This window comes from Protopterus annectens, chromosome 1.part2 (assembly GCF_019279795.1).
Source record: "Protopterus annectens isolate FY-2018-M chromosome 1.part2, PAN1.0, whole genome shotgun sequence".
In the NCBI taxonomy this organism is placed as follows: Eukaryota; Metazoa; Chordata; order Ceratodontiformes; family Protopteridae; genus Protopterus; species Protopterus annectens.
In genome coordinates this window covers 4,877,602-4,899,767 of record NC_056727.1, presented here as the reverse complement: position 1 = coordinate 4,899,767, position 22,166 = coordinate 4,877,602, and the positions used below count along the sequence as shown (strand labels likewise).

Genomic DNA, 22,166 nt, shown 5'->3' with positions numbered 1-22,166 from the left:
TCTGCATTGACATTCTTGTTGTTTGCAGCTCATACACCCAGTTATGTCCTGTTTTTTTTTTCATAATATATTGCTTTCTATATGTCTGCTATGTAATTTTAAAGATTCTGCCACTATCTCTCTTTTTCTCATAGACTATGTATTTTGTCCAGATAGTATTAAGGTGGGTTATTTCCATTAAGTATTTCTTCTGTATAATACGATGGTCAGGTATATGTACTTTCGTTTGAATTATGCCATGTATTAGCCATTTTGTCATTTCATTCCATTTTGCATTTAACAATATTATTTATGTACTTCCTGCTTGCATTGTGTCCTTAAAATATGCTTGTTGTTTACTATTATTGTCATTTGTAGAATATTCTTCCTTATTCTTCATCCTGTCTGGAAGTTTGTGCAGAGGTTAAGTTCGTGAGCTGTAGTTACTATGATACGGGGCTTGATTCCCCTCATTGGCCTACTGTGTGACCTTGAGCAAGTCATTTAACTAGACATTGCTCTATTTAGTGCCTTCAGTCTTCAGTAATTTGCCAGAAAACCACATATTTGTGAGACGCAGACCAAAAATATGACATAAAAACCTGAACATTCTATAAAAATCTTAACAGTTGAGAGGTATGCCTGCATTTCCCCTGGTGAGATGCAAGCCTAATGCCTACTGATGTCCAAGCACCTAAGGCATCAACCAGTGCACTCTGAGGTCACCATCTCTCCACTGTTACTACTACAAATGGACCCATTGAAAGAAAAACAAATGAGAATTCACTGTTGTATACATATCTTATACATACTGTTAAAACTGCAGAGTGCACTAATGCACATGTCATGTGTACCCCAATACCTAGAAAAGGATTCCTATACCCCGAGGCAAATTTTCCATGCTTCTGCTGCTGTAAGAAAAGTCAAAACTGTTATTGCAGTAAACTCTGTCTATTTCTAATCTCCGTTTCCCACTGGTTAAGGAGATCAGGTTGACACCCCCACTGGTTCTATAGGGATGCCTGACTTGCTCACCAGAATGGATGATGACACTGACACAACACAACAGTGCCTTGCAAAGCTGTGGTGGGGGGCACACCACTGCAAGACATGCAACACATAGCACAATGGCGCATGAACACTAATGCAAGAAGAGGTGTCATAATAACAAGCCCATAATTGCAGTTCATATAGGAGTTGGGAGAAATATCTTAGCACAATATGAGAAGGGTAAGTGTTTACTGTATGAGGTTGTTGGCAGTTACATTTATAGGGCATGCCCACAATCCAGCATGTACACACACACACACACACACACACACACACACACACACACACACACACACACACACACACACACACAAACACATTCTCTTACATGTGTAACCTACAAGTGTGCATGACTTGTCATGAACCCATGAGAGACAGTGACAGGAAAAGTTCACCAATCAGGAGATCAAGGTGCAATTGCAGGCCTACATGTTATGGAACATGCATCCTGGCAAAGGCAATGTGGGCAAGCCTTTCTGAGTGCAGGTGTGACAGGGATTGGTACAGAAGATTTACTGTCAGAAGTTCGACGTTATCTGTACTGAATTTGGTAGCACCACCTTCACCACATCAAAAATCACAACACTGAAAACACGATATGCTGAACTCCCAGACTTACCCGCCCCCTTTCTGGACCTATGTTAGGTCTTGTTCCTTGGTCTTGAGTGGTAGGGAGTTTGGGGATTCAGTGTTTTATGCTGTTCTTGGTTTCTGACATTGTGATTTTCGATGTTGTGAAGTTAGCCTTGCCAAATTTGGTACAGGTAATATCAAACTTCTGATAATAAACTAGATAGGATGTCAGTGCTGCAGTTGGCCATAACAGGACTCTACACCTGTCTCTGTAAATGGTAACTGATATGATATTACATGCCAAAAAAGCAGAACACATTGCCAAGGGCATGCCCATTGCAGAAACGGGATTGCCAACACAGAAGTTCAGAGAAGTATGAGTTCCTGGTGTCCCTGTGTGCCTTTATACCCAGTGGTAGCTTGGATGGAGGAGTTGGTATGGTGATGACTGCGTGAGTGTCTGTGTGGAATGTGCCAGATTAGTATTAGACATTACATTGTCACATAGTATATGCACAGCATGTGAAATGGGACTTATTCAGCAACTGACTTTGCATATCCATACTTTGGGTACCTCCAGTTTGCAAATGCACTACCCTGCATATGAATGTATGAAGGCAAAAGGCATCAGTATGATATTTGCAGATTCTGTCATGTGACAACATCCTTCAGGAGGGGTGGAATCCATTTCCTACATTGCTGCCACAAGTCTGTTTTTATGCTTTCCCAAATTCTGTTGTGGACAGCATATATCCAATGCCATTGACGGAGCATCCTGAGTGGCAAAGCTGGCTTACATAGGTTCACCTTAAGCATTATACCAACCTCATGCTACTAAGGGAACTTATGTATTTGTGCAAAAAAAATGACCCATTCCTTGGTGGATCTACTGAGCACTAAACTAGGTGTGCTGCATGCCAAAGTGATTATTCTTTATCCTGATACACTGCAGGTTCCCTCTGTATGCAGAGGATAAGTATGCTAGAGTTAGCTGGAATCCAAAAAGTCACATGACCAGGAAGAGTTGATTTTCTGTGAGCTTCATCCTTATTCACCACGTAAAGTAGACCTATTGTAAATATTTCTGGATTATGGAAGAAATTTTAAAGTACTTTATGGAAAAATGTATGTACTATATTGTAAATTTGTATATTCTCCTATTCCTCTTACAATCATAGTCTGACCTTCTTGCAAATATGTCCATGTCCTGTTCCTCTTCCAATCATAATTTGTCTGACCTTCTGCACTAATTCGTCCTAGTGGACATGTATGAACAAAAATGTATAAATATATACATGTAATTGTTCCACTTATCAACCATTTTGATCTGATACTTGTAATTTTGAAAACGCTGTGCAATGCCCTGTATTGTAATCAGTTTAATGTTATTTGTCTGTTGTTAAATAATATCTTTGGTACAAGGAGCTTTTCTCCCCAGGCCTGCACTGGAAAGGGATTATTATATACCCAGTCAGACTTTCCTGGAAAACAAAAGCAAAATCACACATACATACACAGATAAATAAAATAACAGAATGTAAACAGTTTATTAAGGTATTACATTTATTTAGAAAAAGACAGCTCTTAAAATGAGCACCAAAAGTGTGGAGAGCTGAAAAAGCATAATGTCAGCTTAAGAGATGGTACACATTTTCCAATCAATTTAACACTAAATAAAAATTAAACCTGCAGAATGGATAAGGGCTGCTCTTAGTTAACCTTAACGTGAGCTGTACTACTCTAAATGAATTCATTCATTCATTCAGTCATTCATTCATTCATGTGTTTATTGCGCTAGGTAGAAAAAGTATTATTTCTAAATGCCCAGGTTGAAAAAACTGTAATGGTTTTATCAGTGACAAGAATAAATCATGTGCCAATCAGTTTCAGTCAGGCTACACAAACGTGATTCCCATGAGGCTGTGACATAAATATTAGACCTATGAACCATCGGAAGTTTCTCAAGCTAATAATCACAGTTTGCAGTTAGTAAGAGTCTGGTGAGCTATTGGAATTCTGAATTTCCTTGTTGCTGTTAGTAGGAAGCAAAATAGCTCTGATCCTTGCCAGCTGGAAATGCATAAGGATCTAGACTCCTCCAAAATTGTCTTACTTGTTGACACTTGAAAAAAATAGTAATTCTTTCATTTTGAAATATAATGGGAGTACTTTGGGAGCACTTAAGAATGACCTTATAAATGGAATTGCTGCATTTAATAATCTGATGTTTTGCTTTTTTTTGTATTTTTTACAGATGTGGATGAGTGTGCAGAGGGAGCCCACAGCTGTCACCCAGAACAAATGTGCACTAATACATGGGGATCTTACATCTGCCAGTGTCTCCCAGGGTATCAGAAGATCAGGAACGAGTGTGTTAGTAAGTCTTTACTATAAAACAGCTGCATGACACTAGAAAGAATAATCTTCTGCAATGTCTTGTGTCTCTGTTTTCTGAAAGAAGAGGTCCACACCACAGCTGAGAACTGTTGGCAAGCTTGCCTAGTAAATCATCATGCAATACTTTTCACAACACATCTTTTCCTGTCATACTACAGCAGCATTTACTAACTTGTCTGCTGTTAAAAAAATCATGGTATAGGTTTTTCACTTTTATTAGAAAAATATAGCACAAATTAACAACTTAACTGCTGTCTAATTAGTACAAAAACAGCTTATGCATTTGTGTTCTCTGTCACTCACTTGTGGAGCAGTACAGTTCTGATCCAAAGTTTTTGGTAAAGTTCCACATCAGTCTGAAAGCCTCATGATTTCTATATATAAATTACAAAGTTTCAAAACTTCAAATTTCTTATGGTCGAGACCATAAGATTGAAGTTTTGAAACTTCGACATGTAAATAAAAACAAGCCCCCCCACACCACCTGCTAATTAAATATACCAACTCCAAGATCGCACTACAGTAAGGAGAACACTAAATATACCGTTCTGCACAGTACAGCATTCTCCATTTAAGCGATTTGAAGTTTCTTGGTCTCGTCCATGAGAAATTTGAAGTTTTGAAACTTCAAAATTTCACACAAACACACAGACACACACAGGAGTCTACTTCATATGACTGAAATTTAATTTGACCGAGATCATAATACCAAAATTTCAAAATACTGAAAACACACTTGACTGAAACTCATAATACTGAAACCTTACAATGCTAAATTTCAGTATAGCAGTGGCAGCGTGTAGACTGCTTTAAGTTAAGTAAAAGGTATATGCCCTTTTCCCCACTGTAGTGCGATCCTGGAGTTAGAATATATAATTAGGGGTGGTGTTGGGGGCACAGCCCTCCATATTGGGGCTAGTTTGGTATTATATTGTCCGGTTTCTGTTAAGAGTGTATATAAGTAGTTTTTAAGTTCTGGAAAGATTTAGTCACTAGTGTTGTAAGTGTGCATGTCTGTAGTTTACAATTTAGTATGTTAAAATTTAGCATTGTAAGGTTTCAGTATTATGAGTTTCCGTCAAGTGAGTTTTCAGTATTTTGAAATTTCGGTATTATGGTCCTGGTCAAATGAAATATATATATATATATATATATATATATATATATATATATATATATATATATATATATATATATATATATATATATATATACACACACACACACACACACACACACACACACACACACACACACACACACACACACAGTACTGTGGTGCATTTAATTTGGGTTTTATATGGTCTTAATGCCTTAATGTTTACCAGGAAGTATACTGACAATGTTAAGATATCTTTTGTAACATATGAAGAAGCTGCAGCAACATAGACTTGCTCACCAGAAATTAAGAATGGGCTGTATGTAAAATGATGACAACCCAAATAGTTCTGAATTCTAATAATCATATTCAGACATTTTGTTGTCTTATTATACCTGGATTACATTAATCAGCCAGTCAGCCACTTATTCTGATTTTGATAACAGTTCTTATAACCTCTAGAAATAAGATTCAGGCACTGAAACATCCATATCGTAATCTCATCAACATTCTGACACTAAAACACTAAAGAGAAGAGTGTTGAAAACCACATCCCTCCTTGTGGCAGAAGTCCTACTCATGTTTAAGACATTCCTGTATTGGTGATACCAGGTTTAGGGAACCCTAGATTGTCAGGCAGTCCTCCTCAAATGTAGGGTATGATTTCCAGACTGCTTTTCATATCATTACTGATGTGTGATTGATCATGAGCGACAGAGAGCACAGGCTCTGTTACAGTTCTGGGTGTGTGGCCCTCCCTGCTGTTCACAATTCAAAGCTAAAATAGAGCTGCTGAGTCTTTTAGCTATGGAGCTGTAACTTCTTTCAGGATCAGGAAATGGGGGAGGGAGAAGGTCTTGCAGTGAACGGATACTGCCTGTTTAGCTTTTCCTTGAAGTGGCTGTGGTTGTGGTTTTATAGTAGATCATTGGGCCATCTCCCTGGCTTCAGAGAATGAAGGATTTACAGTTGTGAAATAGACACATCTTAATGGTCTGACAGCTTCTTTCTTTTCACCGTTCAGCAGGACCACCAGTGTTCTTTGATGGAGTCACAGCCCGCTCTACTCTGGGAATACCTGCGTCTGGTTTTTCCTTTAGATTATTGTTATTTTATATAAATATATATACATATACATACACACAAACACATATATATATATTTATTTATTTATTTAAGAGAAGGGCAAATGTGCTTTAAAAATAATAAGTACAATTTTCTTTATTCAATAAGACATCAAGGTTCCATTCAGATGCAGTCCTCATGCATGGTGCATCTCCATTCCTTCAACAGCAGTGTCAAGACTACTAGCCACTGTCAGTGGAAAATTTAACAAAGAACACTACCCATTACTGGAGGTTACAGTTCCCTTTTCCAAGACTCCTATTATACTTTCTTTTGCAATACAGTAGTATAAGCAAGGCACCCTTAGGATAGGGAGCCTCGATTTTCCTGTGACAGCCACCTTTATTACTTCTGGATTCTTTTAGGATATGGCAGGTCTTCTCTCTGTCTTTCTTACTTAACATCCCTTTCACATTTATTTTTATGTAGCTTACTCTGAGGAAGACCTTAGACCCTAATTTCCGTTTTTATTTTTTAACGTCTTCTGAAGACCATATGCTGTCTTCAACTAAGGGAGGAGCTACGCTGTTCCACTTCTCAGTTAATCCTTTTTTTTTGTCACTAACAAGATAAGGACAATAAGGGTGTTCCTTGGTCCTTTAAGCTGTGGATGATCCACCCAACTCAGGCATGCATTTCCCACCTTCATTAACCATTTTTGTCCCATACTCCCCTGATTAACTGTTATATACCTCTATTGTAATTCCTCCATTTCAGGCATGAATAAAAACATGTAACCAATCTCCTATAGTTTCCTCCACGCATCTCTAACACCTATTTGGTATATCCTGTGACATTTTATGCAGCCTAACAGGGGTATGAAATTATTTGTATAGATACTTCCATCCCAATATTCTATATTTTTGGAACTTCATTGTGGTCCTGCTGCTGTTACACATTTTTCTTGTAGAATTTTGTATTTTCCATTGTTCCTCTTGTTTTAGATTTAGGAAGTCGTTTATCTTTTACTAAGGCTTTATAGAGTCTGATTATTCTCTTTCTGAAGCCTAATCTTTCCCTTGCTGCTAGGCTTATGTTAATCACTTCTGGCAAAGTTAATTTTTCCTCTTTGCTTCCTTGTTGTACATATTTAGTCTGTTATAAAGGTCCCTTGTATTTCATTTGTGATAGCACTCTAATGTTATATCTCTCTTTTAGCTTAACCCAAGTAATTACCCCCCCCCCCCCCCCGTCCCAGCTGTCAGAAAAGTGTAAGCTCTCCTCTTTATGATTATATTTTATCAAGTTTTCAGCTGCTTTCTGGAAGGGTCCTACCATTGTTCTTGTAGGCCAGAGTTTCAATTTCCACTCACTGTGCTAGTAAATCTGTTGCCTGTCAAGTCCTGTCTACTAAAGGTGTCCACCCCAATAAATTTCTACCCCCCCCCCCCATGTGATAACAATATTGCTTTCCATCTGGCTGAATAATTTTCACACTGGAGGTTATAGTATAATTTACATTGTAAAGCTACAAAATAGTCATACAGGTATAGAACACCTAACCCTCACCCCTCTTTCAGTGGAAGGATCATTTCTTTCCAGGTTACTCTCATATGTCTACCATCCCATAAAAAGCTCATAACCTTTTTCCTTGAATATTCCCTAAATTTAGCCCTTAGGTCATACCAGAGTGCCTGAGTGGCATACAGTAATAATGGTGCTATAAGCATTTTACCACTTGAATCCTCTAATCTAAATCATAGACACGTAATCTCCCTCTGTTCAAGTTCTTATCTAACGTTACTCTCAGTTCTTCCCAGGTATGTTTGGTAAATCCTCCTCTCTCTTTTCAATCAACACTCCCAGATATTTTAGCCAAAATTTCCCCCTTAACTGAGGATAATGTTATGCTAGCTCCTGTGTCAGTGCATAGTTAACAGCTAAAGCTTTAGTTTTCTCTGTACTAATTCTATACCCTGAGATCCAGGTAAACTGTCGTAGACACCAAATATTTTTTGACGATCATCATTATGGTAAGAGAGGTATAAATATTATCCACAAATAAAGCAAGCTTCTCCTGCCAGCCTTCCAGCACCGTCTTTGTATGTCTGATTGTCTTATCGTCTGAGCAAATGGCTCCAGACAGAACACATAATAGTGGGGAGAGGAGTCACCTCTGTCTGGTATCCTTTTCTAGCTCAAAGACCTTGTAGAAATGGGCGTTAATCTACATCTGTGCTGCAGCATTAGAAGAGAGGATTTTCAACAGTAAGACCAAGTTATCTGGTAGGCCTGGTCAGATGCCTTTTCTGTATCTAGCTCAACTAATACAAGTTTCTCCCCTGTCCTTTCTGCATCCTTATGCACCAGATTTGTATCTCTGATGTTATCAAAAGTATGTCTACGCTATATAAACAACACTGATTGTCTTCTATTAAACCAGGCACAATTTTGGCAAGTCTTTTTGCTGGTATTGCTTGAAGAGCTTATAGTCATGGTTCGGTGTTGAGATGAGTGTATAGGAGCCCAGCAAACTTGGATCTTTCTCCTCTTTACAGATTAACAATATAACTTTATTTCCATGACTCCAGCATCTGTTGATCCATTAAAATCTCATTAAATATGTTCTGCCATATAGGTATTTTCTTCTGTCAATATTTATTTCAGGGCTCTTTAAGGATACCATCTACCCCTGGGAAATTTCCTATTGTCCGATTAGACAACTGCTCCTCTATCTATTCCCTTGTTATGAGTTTACCCAACTCTTTTTGCTGCTCCTTTGTTAATCTCTTAAACCTTAACCCTTCCAGGACCCTATCTGTCTCCTGTTTTTAGTTTTCTTGCATTTTTGTCTGGAATACTTATGTTGATAGAATTGTTCAAACCCTTCTGTCGTTGCCTTTATCCCTCTAATTGTGTTCCCTCTATAAGGTGTTTTTTTACTTGCCATATTCTCTATTCTGATATATGTTGTTGCTGCAGCCTAGTTGGTAAGATCTTTTGTTGCCTTGGAGAGTTTTGAAACTTCAAAAGTTTGCCTGAGCACTGTTTTAAAAAATATATCATTGTGTAGCTGCTCGAGACATTTTTTGCTTTAAGTCCCTCCTTTCTTCCTCCCCTGATGCCACTGGGATGCCTTCTCTAGATTGTAGTTCCTTATCTTAAACAATTTACACCTGTCTAGTGTCCTTTTCTCCCTGTATTTCTCCCCTTGACTTTCTAACATTAATCACTTTATCAATATTCTTTCCCACTCATTTAAATATCCTGGTCACTTTCCATGACGGCTTGGAATACTGACATTTTTCTTGTGTTTCTCTTCTCCCTGCTTGCGGTTATTTAACCACACAAACTTCAATCTCCAGTGTCACTGCTCCTTTTCGCCTTCTTCTAACCCACTTCCAACTTCACTGAAGAATGATCAGTCAGCAATAGAGGATGTGTACATAATGCTCTCACTAGTGACATCTCCTATTTATTGATGGAGAATGTATTTAATCTTGCAATGGTTTTAAACTGGGGGGTAGTGCATAAACTCATTTTACATCCCGCTTGTGTCTACTACATCTGCCATTCCATATATTTTCAAAAGCTTAAATATAGTTTTCTACTTTGGCATGCTTTTCCAAGGTGACAGCCCTAAATTTACATCCTCTTTTATAGTAACCATATTTAATTTCCTGGCTATAATAGTCCTTGCATAAAACCTACTAATTCAGTCAGTAACTCTTTTAGCTCTTGTTTAATTTCTTTGGGGGGGGGGGGCAAAGCAGAAAAATTCTCCAGTTAATCTTTTATGCTGCCAGTACTCCCTGACAAAGACATATCTACTTCTGCCATCTAGTTTGCTTTCAGTTATTTGCGCTAGAGCATTTTTCTGTATTAACATTATAACACCTCTTTTCCTGCCTGCTATTGCATTCACAAAATATCCTTCCCTAAATCCTCTCCTTACTGTCCCGTCATCAGTTCCTGTAACATAACTGTGTCTCTGCATGACCATTGCTGATCGCTGTCTGCATTCGAATTGAAGTTTATCATTTAAGGTTTGGCTACTTCTGTTTTTTTTATATTTATCTTATATTGCATTTGTTTTGTTTTAATTTTTTTGTTCTTTTGGAGTTTTAAGAGGACTTGGCTTGGGTCAGATAGAAAAGTTAAAAGATAATTTCTTTGCAGACAGTGAATAACATCCAGCTAATTAGTGGGAGGAGCTGAGAAATAGCATTCCTCATGTAATTAGCAATATTTGGAAACTAATCTATGAACCTTTGCCGTAGTTCTGTGGGGTAACCATTTGAAATGTCAGGCCCCACTGGTGCGAGTCCTGAAATACTGAGATTGAATGGCCAAAAGAACAGACTTACATATACTAAGTTCAAGATGGCATTTCTTGGAATATTCCCTGTTCTCTGAGGCATGGCGATCTTGGAGTTGGTATATATATATATATATATATATATATATATATATATATATATATATATAAATATATATATATATATATATATATATGTGTGTGTGTGTTAGAGGGGTGTGGGGGGGCTTGATCCCCCCGCAAAAAGAAGTTTAAAGGAAAAGAGTGATTTTCAAAATTCACTCTTCTCCTGTGTTTTCAGATTTTATTTTCAGCTTGTCGGCACTCAGTATTTCAAGTGATGGCATTTCAGTAGGGAGCCATTCAATGGATATATTTTAACACTTTTGTTCTTTTCTTGATGGGCTGAAACCCACTTATATTCCAGGATATCATTCCAAGTCTGTTCATGCAGAAGAGGCAGGCAACATTTATGAATCCATTTCTCTTAATGAGTTAAATATCGCACTAGCTAACATAAAATATTGTTTGTATGATTTATTAATGCAAGGTGCCATTGATGAAAAGTCTTATAACTACCTATTTGTACCCAAACCAAAAACCCCTATTTTATTTGGTATACCCAAGGTTCATAAAGGGGTTGATCCCTTGAAATTCCGCCCCATTGTTGCAGGTGCAGGAAGCATAACAGAACCTTTGAGTAAATTTGTGGATTTCCACCTAAAAAATTATGTCTCCAGATTAACCTTTGTATGTAAAGATTCCTAGGAATTCCTAACTTGCTTGGATCAAAACATTGATCATTCGAATCTACTCATGGTAACAATTGACATAGTAGAATTGTTTCCCAGCATCCCACACAACACGGGGATGGAATGGTTCAGTGAAATGTTATGCAGAGAATCCAATTTAAGTAATGATTTGGTGAATTTAGTCATAGATTTCATGACCATGGTTCTATCCAACAACTTCATCTATTTTAATGGCGAATTTTTCCGTCAAAAAAGTGGGGTTGCCATGGGGGGCGCCTTGCGCTAGTGTGTACGCTAATATAGTGTTACATAAGTGTGAAACTGAATATATCCATTCTACTAATTGGAAACAACACATTACATTTTATAAAAGATATCTTGATGATATCTGTATTCTTTGGGAGGGTACGGAAGAACAATTCCTCCTTTTCATAGATTACTTGAATAACACGACTAGTTTCCTTAAATTCACTTATGTCATTAGCAATACAACTCTTCATTATTTGGATATTCATTTGATCAAAAATCCAAATCACACAGGTTTCTGTTCAAAGGTGTATAGAAAAGGTACATACTCTAACTCCTTCCTCCATTTTGACAGTGGACACCCTCTGTACATAAAGAAAGGCATTATTAAGGGACAACTAGTAAGAGCCTGCAGAATGTGTAGCACTACTGATTTCTTTCTGGAAGAGGTAGAGTTTCTCAGGTCCCTATTTTTGGATAGAGGCTATCCACCTGCTTTTTTTCAGAGCATCCTTAGTGAGATTCTTATTAAAAGGGACCAGTGTTTTCCATCATTATTAGGTGCAGGAGCACCATTCCCTAGAACTCAAGCAAAGACAGACCAGAACAGTTCCAAGAGTTTTGTTTACACCTATTCAGCTGATGCTGGTTTCATAGAAAGGACTATGAAGGTTTTCTGGCCGGTGGTTACCTCTCATGAGGAATTTAGTAATTTGTTTCCTCCTCGCATTTCCTTTATTAGAAAAAGGAATACCAATTTGAAGGGCATTTTTGAACATAACACGAACACTAAGGACAAGCCAGAACATTCCAGCTGTCAAAAAAGGAAGGGAACATTCAAATGTGGTAGATGTCACCAATGCCCCTTCATTGCCAACACTCACAAAGTGCACGTCTCTGCTCGCAACATCACTTTAACAGCTAGTGATTATTACTCTTGTTACTCCTCGGGCGTGGTATACCTAGGTTTTTGTGAGGGTTGTATATCTTTCTATGTGGGCAAAACAGAAAGGGCTTTGAAACGAAGGATATACGAACATAGTTATGACATCAAAAGTAAAAAAGACACTAATGCCTTTTTCAAGCATTCCTTGGTATGTCCTAACATGTCCATTCATTTCTTTGTCCTTGAAAAAGTTTCTCCAGACCAGAGAGGAGGTGATTGGGAAACTACACTTTCTTCAAGGGAATTGTTCTGGCAACTGAGACTGAATGCGACAAGATTCCCAGGCTTAAATGACAACTTAAGTTTAGCCAGCATTCTTAAAGCTAGAAGTAATGTTCTTTGAATTCTACCTAGTTTCCCTAGGTTCATTTCTAACCTCCCCCCCCCCCTACTTTTTTATTCCTCTCCGGTCTGAGGCCACACTTCTAGATGTTTGTTCCCTTTTTTTCCCCCTTCCTTTATTCAGCTGGCACTTTAGGCAGGTTCTGGCCATGGTGCTTTATACGAACCACTCTGCGTTTGCTCTATCTATCTATTCATTTATTTAGTTTGTAGTTTAAGTAGCTCCTATAGGGTAATACACTGGGCTGATATTAACTGCATATATTTTTAAACTAGACATTTTCAAACTCTAGTTGACAGTATTTGAATTCTGGTTTTTGAAAAGTACATTTTTAACATTTTTTATTTTTTCACTATTTGAAGTGTTATCGGTATTTAGACTGTTACAGTTTTTAACTTAACCTAACTTAAAAGTTTTGTATTCATTTTATAATAAGTTTTTTCTCAATGCATTTTATGTATTTTTTAAATTTATTCAATGGATGCCAACATAATTAATCAATGTCATTAAGTAATTAACCAATGGTTGTGAGCCAAGCACTTTAAATACATCATGTGAAAGTATTATTTATTACACTTGATAAAGCCTGGTAATAGCAGGCGAAAGCGCTTGTGGTGTTGATTTTGTCTATTAAATACGTTGTCTTTGGATTATTCCTGGTTTCGTTTTTAACCTTATTGACGGTTTTGGTCAGCTGGAGTATTCAGCAGCGAAATTTTGCACTTTATTTTTAGTGGCTGGACAGTGTTTATTCCGGGGAAGGTATCTTCTGCATCTTGCTTCTGGGTTTTTGATTGCTGATATTTACTATTTCTTGGAATATTCCCTGTTCTCTGAGGCATGGCGATCTTGGAGTTGGTATATATATATATATATATATATATATATATATATATATATAAAATATATATATATATATATATATATATGTGTGTGTGTGTGTTAGAGGGGTGTGGGGGGGCTTGATCCCACCGCATAAAGAAGTTTAAAGGAAAAGAGTGATTTTCAAAATTCACTCTTCTCCTGTGTTTTCAGATTTTATTTTCAGCTTGTCGGCACTCAGTATTTCAAGTGATGGCATTTCAGTAGGGAGCCATTCAATGGATATATTTTAACACTTTTGTTCTTTTCTTGATGGGCTGAAACCCACTTATATTCCAGGATATCATTCCAAGTCTGTTCATGCAGAAGAGGCAGGCTGCTTTTAACGTTTGCCCTTACAAACACATGTGTCTGGACCATTTTTCCCTGGGCCACTGCTGAAAATTGGCTTCATTCCTAGTTGGTCTTTCCCGGTAAACAAATGTTAAATAAAATAAAATAACATTGTCATTACTCATTGCTTATATCTAGATATTCTTTCTTATATGACCTAGTGAACATTTTATGTAAGGTGTCATGCAGTCACACAGCAAAGTATCTAAACAACCACTTACTCCTTCTGCCAAGATTTCCTGTAACCCTGCCATAATGCCCTCACAGTCTTGTCCTCATTTCACCCCTAGCTTTCTTCTGTTCAATTACCAGATGTACTGTTAGAGACCATATTTATTAATATTGGTAGTATCTCCCCCATACTTTTATTATCCAGCAGTATAAGGCCTGATAGGACTGGTACTGCTCATAACAACTGAACAATTCAGTCTTTATCTTAATTTCAAAACTCAAGTTATGGAAATTAAAAAAAAAAACAAAACAAAGAAAAGAAAAAAAATCAAGTGACTACTTAACCAAAAGGCCATCTTAACCAATGTAATTATAACGTTCCACTTTAATGTTCTACAGAATCCACACATACAAGGCTGGCGACACAGCACTTGACCCTCATCATACTATGATGTTAAGACTAGGAATGGCTCAGTCTTTTGCAAGGGCCATACACTCTTGCATAACCAAAAAACAATAGTACTATGAAAGCCCTGAAATAGCAGGTTTACTGATTGTCTGTTTCCCCCACACGTTGCGTTAAATACTCAGTCGAGCCGATTAAGCCATTACCTTATGGCACTGTCACCACACTGGACCTTCTCATCCTTCCCACACAAACTCAGTAAGAACATCGGCAGCATGCTAATCTGGTGTACGTAGTTCCATCTACTTAGTGTTTTGCATCATCTCTTTATGTCTCTCCAGCATCCTCTGACAAAAGATGGGGAATGGCTTCTCAGTGTTCAGTCTCCTGCTTGTCTTTGTTGTTTCCTTGTTGCAGACTCATCTGTTGAATTAGTGCCTTCTCCCTCCACTAAGAATTTATTTATTTATTTTCACATGTGTTTTTCAGGATAGTCCAACTGGACAACAAGTGTCCGTTTTCGGCGGGGTCCTGGGGAGAAAAGCTCCAACACAAATAGATATAAAGTTTGCAGTTTGGTCAGAATATAAAGATGTTTCAGTTAGTAGTATTGACTATTCCATTACTGGATAAAAAAAGACGTTTTATACAGAACGAACATAGCAGTTTGTAGCATTCACACTGATGGATCGATGAACATTTGACAATTTGTACAAGTATTTACAATAATTTACAGTGAGCACTGGGATGCACTCAAATAAGTGTTGTCTGAACAGCAATATAATACATTTGTATAGCAACCCTGACAGAGCATGCACCTGAGTTTGTTAAAAGGTGTCCCTGTAGTAAAGTGTGGGTTTATGGTGGTTTGTTACAGTTGCATAGATGGTTGGAGTAGAGATATGATTTGAGGATGTAGATTTTAGAAGTCTAAGGTCAGGAGGGGAGGTTGTTCCAGGTCTTGGCAATTTCATGGGAAAAAAGAGATTCCCCTGAGTTGTTTTTGCAAGAGATGGTTTCAATTAAGGCTTTGTTGCTGGAGGGTTGATGGAAGTTAAGGAGGTCATTCAAGGTAGGTTTTTTTTCAGGATAGCACAATATTTGGTGGGCTAAGTTGAGTTGGTGATATGTTAGTAGGTTGGGGAATTCTAGCCAATGTAGGGTTTGTAGAGCATGGCAATGGTGGAAACATGACTTAGCATTAGCAGCGAATCTGACAATTTTTTTGTAGCAGATGGAGAGTTTATTTGAGTCTGTTTTAGGTTTGTTAGTAAGGGAGAGGCATATAGCAGTGTGGATAGAAGGTGAGTTCTAGCTATGGCCACATGAGATTCTGAGGTAAGGTACCTTTTGCATCTATAGAGGGAGCCTAGTTTTTTGTGGACTTTAGAGATGGTTGTTGAAACGTGCTTGTTAAATTTAGTTGTTGGTCAATGGTAACTCCAAGGAGTTTTGCCTCAGAGACTGGGGTGATTTTGGGTGTTGTTGGTGGAGAATATAGAAAAGGAGAGGTCAGTGGGTCTGGTTGGATGGAAGAGCATGAGTTGGGTTTTTTGGGGGGTTAAGTATAAGTTGTGAGTTATTGAGCCCTTTTCTCAAGTTCAGTGAAGGCTAGTTGGGCTTTTTGTTGAAGAAGTTGGATGTTGGGAGCAGAGCATATGAGCGTTGTGTCATCAGCGTATTGGACTATATCGGCTTTTGTGGTAGCTAGGTGGAGTTGATTGGTAAAGATATTAAAGAGCAGTGGGCTAAAAATAGAATCTTGGGGTATACCTAGGGTGACTGGGAGTGGGAGAGATAGGGATTTGATCCATTTAACAGACTGGTGTCGGTTGTGTAGGTAGTTTTTGAACCAGTGTAGAGTGGGGGTGTCGAAGTTAAGGACAGAGAGACAGGTAAGAGGTTTTTTGTGAGATACTGTGTCAAATGCCTTGGATAAATCAAGGAAGGTGGTGGACACTAGTTTACCTTGGTTCCTATAGGAGTTTATAGTGTTGGTGAATCTGAGTAGGGTGGTGGAGGTACTGTGGGATAGACTGAAGCCGTGTTGGGTTGGGGAGAGAATGTTATTGTAGAGGAGGTGGGAGAGGATTTGATGATGTATACATCTGTCTAGAATCTTTGACAGGGGTGAAAGAATTGCTATTGGGTGATAGTTAGAGAGTTCATAAGATGGGGCCACCTTTGTGAAGGGGAATAATGAAAGAGGTTTTCCACAAGGTTGACACGGTGTGTTCGGTAATGGATTGGTTAATTAGTAATGAAATAGGATAGGATATGACTGTGGATGCGAGTTGGAGGTATTTGGTGGGGAGGTTGTCGGTGGCAAGGGTGGTGGGTTTGAGTTTAGTTAATAATTTTTGGATATAGGATGTTTGTACTGGCTTGAGTAAGAAGGGGATACAGTTTTGTTGAGATATAGGGGGTTGGGGGATGGTGGTGGTGGAGTCATTTATGAGTTTAAGTATGGAGGAGGTGAAATAGTTTTTAAAGTTGCAGGCTATATCAAGATCTGTGCCAGGTGTATTGGGGGGTGGAGTGGTGGATTTACCGGGTTGGAAGATATTATTTACTGTTTACAGAATTTCTGAGGGTTGGTATTATATTTTTTTTGTAGGGAGAGGTAGTAGTTTTGTTTATCTAGTTTACTTGTTTTTAGGCCTTATTCTGAAGTTCCAGACAGGATTGCCTAGTTGTGGGTGTTCTGTGATGGCGCCAGGTTTTCCAGGCTTTGTCCCTGTTTTGGAGTAGGGTTCTTTTGTTTTTGTTTGAGCCAGGGGGTGGGGTTGCTGCGTATCCTAATTGTTTTTATGGGGCTACTTGGTTGAGGATGTTTAGAAATGTGGAGTTGAAATATTCAACTGCTCTATCTAGTGGAAGGGTTATGATGGGAGACCAGTCACAATATTTTAAGGCCATCAGGAAGTCTTCTTTGGGGAAGTTTGTATGGGAGCGGGTTTGTAGGAGGGAGGTGTTTTTTTGCCTATGTGTAAGGATGAAGGTAGGGTTTTGGTCACTGAGTGTGTTGGCCAGTGTGCCCCATAGATGGGCAGTATTGGGCTGGTTGGTGAGGATCCAGTCTAATCTGGATTCTTTTTTAGTGGCCTTATATGTGTAGGGGATTGGACAAGTTGGTTGAAATTGTATAGATTAATATGGCAGGTGGGAGTGAGAGAGTGTATATAGTTCCAGTCAACACTAAAATCACCTAGTATGATGGTTTCCTGGGGTAGAGAGTGGGAGGCCTAGTGGAGTATGGATTCCAGGACTGGAAGGTTCTTGCCTGGGGGTATATAGATGCCAGTTATGTTAAGGTGTTTGTGTTGATTTAGGGAGAGTTTTGTGAGTAAGGGTTCAGCATTTTTGAAGTCTGAGGTCTCTATGTGTAGGAGTTGAACTTTTAAGTTGCTTTTCTGAAGTAGGGCTATTCCACCACCTCTTTTGTGCACCCGGTCAGTCCTAAGGATATTATAACCAGGTGGGGTTATGGAATTGTCACTGATATGTGGTTTGAGCCATGTTTCAGTGATGACAATGAAGTTGGGGTTGTATAAAGACATGGTGGAATGAAGTTCTTCTATTTTGTTCATAATACTGCGGATGTTTAGGTTCAGGATTAGTAAATCATTGGGATTTTGTTTGGAAGGAAGGTAAGAATTATTGTTGTTTTTGGTGGGGGTTGCAGGGCCCGGATTGGGGTGAATATCGATGCCTAGTAATAATTAGATAGTTATGGATGTAATAGTTTTGAGATACAGTATTGTTAGGGAGTGGAATTGGAGATTTGGTTGTTTTTTTAATCGAGTAGAGAAATATTTTGGGGAGACAGGATAAATGGGCGTTTGGTAGTTGGGTGTTGGGAGTATGCTTGTAGGCCTAGAGGAGTTGATATTGTTGTGGGATAGGGTGGGTGATTTTGGGTTGCTATAGTGGGTGGTTGGAAGATAGTAATTGGTGCTAATGGTGGCTATGGTGAGATGTGAATATGGAGGTCAGTAACAGAATGCAGAAATATTGAAGTGACAATTGGTAAAGGAGGTTTTTTTGTATTAGATGAGGGGTGTGGAGTGGGTTGGAAGGGGGCTGGTTGGTGAGAGTGTTGGAATAGGAGGGGTTAGACGAGTGGGAGAGGTTATGGAATTTAATGGGTAGTGAATATTGATTGGAGGGAAGGTAATGGGTGAGCAGTGTGTAATTGACTGGTGGGTGTGGTTTAGTGGGTCAGCTGATTTGGGGGATGGATAAATGTAGAGGCAGTGAGGTGGGTGGGAAATGGGGGCAGAATAGGGGAGCAGAGTGAACCTGAGCATAGCGGAGCTACACCCAGAACACAGAGTTGGCATAAAAAAACAATCAGTGAATAAGCAGTATTCGGCCTGGTGAGTGAGTCGGCCTTATCTGCACTAAGGGTCAGAGGACTGGGAACCTGGTCATTAATGGTGATGTCCTGAACTTGTGAGGGGTAGAGGGTTAAGAGCAGGCCTTTACCTGGTGAGAGAGGCACCCTGCACTGACTGGTTTCAAGCTGGGAGCTCACAGGTGGAAATAGATCTCAGGTAGGTAGAAGGAACACCTCGAACTGTTCGCCCGGTATCTGTTGCAAGAGTGGGATACCTGGGATTCTGCTGCCACCTAGTGGAATAAAGATTAAGTTAGTGGAAGGCTTCGGGATTGGAACAGGCTGGAAATGACTGGAGGGGTCGCCAGGTCACCCCTTAATGACATCTCATTCAGGGAGATCCTTGAGCTTGTGCTGCAGAATGGTGGTTGGTCTTCTGAAGCCCCTTTCCATAAGTGTTTCCCAAGGCTTTTGGAACTGGCTAAGCTACTTCCTGGATGATCCCCCCAGTGGATGAAATGGTGGATCTGATATCCCATTGGCCATGGAAAAATCTAGATATGGCATAACCCATTCCCAAGAAGCTGGGCAAGTATCTAGTAGCACACAAAGACCATTCCCACTGGAGCAAGACCCCATTAGTTGATGCTATGATGGTGGTGGTAGCCACTTAAAAAGAACTTGTCATCCCCCTAACACAGAGTCTAAGGCTTTGGAGAGATTCAGAAACTGAACCTATGCATCAGCGACCTTTGCTGTCTGATCACTGAATTATTTGGCATACATAACAAGGTTTCAGAAGGATTTGACTAAGGAACTTTCCAAGTCTGTATTGGGTTTCATGATTGTGGAAGACAAGATGACTGTGTCTTTGCAACTGGTCACCCTTCAGTTTCTCTCAAATGCCTCCATATGTTGGATCTCCAACACTACAGAGGGTGTTTTTAGAGCCACAAGTTCAGACATTATGGTTCAGAAGCATGCCTGGATGCGATTATGTGACTTTGCAGAGCCTTTCAAGATGTTCTTCATCAATGCTTCTTTTGATGGATTGACTCTTTTTGGGCACAAAGTTAAAGCGACTCTCCATGAGTGAACAGGATGGGAAATACTCTGTCTGCCTTAGGAATACATTTTTTTACCTCTCAGAGAATCTTCTCTAGGAGCCAGAAAGGAGGTGGGAAGATGTTTTTCGTGATAGTCACAAGGTTTTCCCAGGACTCCGACAAAGATAGATTTCTCCATGGCAGAGGAGGGAACTCTAATGGCAGACATTGCCAACTTGGCAGAGGAGGCCTGCATAATCAAGGCTTCAGGGGTCCATTTACCAAGAAGCTTTATCAAGCACTCCTTAAGGATTGCCTGACTGCTGCACTCTGCAGATAATCGGGAGACGCGTATGTCTGCACCTGGAAGCCTGGATATCCATCACCAAAGATGTCTGGGTGAACAATAATTACCAGAGGCTGTTACATTCCCTTTTCCCATCTAGCCCCAGTAAAATCAAAGAAAGTCCCAAATGTGCCACCCTGCCAGAGGAAAGATGCAGCCTTAGAAGTTGAGAACCCACTGACGAAAATAGTTATCCAAAATGTCCCATTAGACCAGCAAGGGTTCAGAACTTATTCAAAAATTGTTTTTGGTGCCAAAGAAAAATGGAGACCTCAGGCCAATTTTAGACTTAAGTCATCTGAATCTCTTTGTAAAAGACTCTATGTTCCAAATGGTTGCAGTTCTGTCCATACTCCCATTACTGAAGAAAGTCGATTGGATGTACTTGATAGATTTCCAGGATGCATACTATCACATCAAAACAGGCAGGCAATCCAGGAGGTATCTTCAAGAAAGTCACTTCCAGTTTAGAGCCCTGCCCTTTGGTCTCACCACAGCCCCCCAGGTGTTCACCAAATGTGTGGCAGTGGTTGCAGCTCAATTAAGATGGCTAGGACTCTGGGTGTTTCCCCACCTCGACATCAGGCTCCTCACTGCTCCCACCAAGCATCATTTGACTTGCACCAGGGACTACTTCCTCCATTTCTGCCAAGATCTGGGCATCACATTCAATTACAACAATCACACCTCTCTCCCACTTAAGTCCTGGAGTTCATAGTTGCTCACCTGGATACAATTTATCAGATAGCAAGACTGCTTTAGTCCAGACTGTCCACCTTACAACAACAGGCTGCAAGACTTTGTCTCTTCAGTCACCCCTAGCCAGGTTGATTTAATAGCTCCTCAGTTTGATAGATGTCTCTTTAACACTCATACCACCCACTGCAAGATTTTATTTGAGAGTGCCACTGTGGACACTGGCTGTCCAGTGGTTGTTAAGACTACAGACCTATGAATTTTCACATCTGAATCACCAAGGTTTGAAAGAACATGTGTCCTGGTGGAATCATGCCTCAGACGTTACTCAGGGCTTTCCCTTTGTTCCATCCTTGCCCAAGGCAGCAGGGACCATGGACACTTCCCAGCTGGGGTGGGGGTGGGGGGGTACTACTTGAGAAAGATGATTCAAGGCATGTGGTCCCCTTAGAGATCAATCTAATCATCAGTGTTCTAGAGATGAGAGCAGTCTTCCTAGCATTGTATACCTTTCAGGATGTCCTTTTCTGGGGATGATTGCTACACAGACAGAAAACATGTCAGTAGTCTAGTACACCAACAAATGTGAGGAACTCACTCTTATCCCTTGTGTTGAGAAGCAGTGTGAGGGTGGCATTAGGCAGCCTCTTCCAATTGCTTTCTAATATCAATGCACATTCCGGGAGAGAAACTGAACAGATCAATTTTGTTGCCTCATGAGTCATCTCTCAATCCATTAGTGGCGAAACTGATATTTCAGCAATGGGGTCAGCCATGCTGTGATCTTTTCTCTTATCTCCACAAATCAAAATGCAGTATTCTTTTTGCCCTGATCCCCCAGAGGAGGAGCCACTGAGAGATGCTGCAGTCCATAATTGGCCTTGCAGTCTGCTTTATATTATCCACCTTCCCCCCTTATATCAAAGTTTATAAAGAAAGCATGTCAGCAGAAGAGCACAGTGATTCTCATTGCCCCATTCTGACCTTGACAGGTGTTATTTCCCTTTCTTTAACCTCACTTAATATGCCTTCCTTGGATATTGGATCCCTCTCCAGATCTCTTCTCTCATCCATCTGGGCTGCCTCATCCAGACATCCAATCCCTCAAGCTCATCACATGCCTTCTCCACTTCGAGTGATGGCTAGACAGTCCAGGCTTACTTCTCAGGTTCTGCACAT

General features: G+C 39.6%; 1 protein-coding gene across 5 annotated transcripts in view; it reads left to right on the top strand.

Annotated features, from left to right (window-relative positions):
• EFEMP1 (EGF containing fibulin extracellular matrix protein 1) overlaps positions 1 to 22,166 on the top strand; it is a 1,468,010-nt gene that overhangs the window by 930,740 nt on the left and 515,104 nt on the right. For all 5 annotated transcript variants that reach the window (XM_044054759.1, XM_044054754.1, XM_044054738.1 and 2 more), the window contains exon 5: positions 3,857 to 3,979. In XM_044054759.1, coding sequence (XP_043910694.1) covers positions 3,857 to 3,979 — 123 coding nt within the window. The remainder of the gene's footprint in view (positions 1 to 3,856; positions 3,980 to 22,166) is intronic.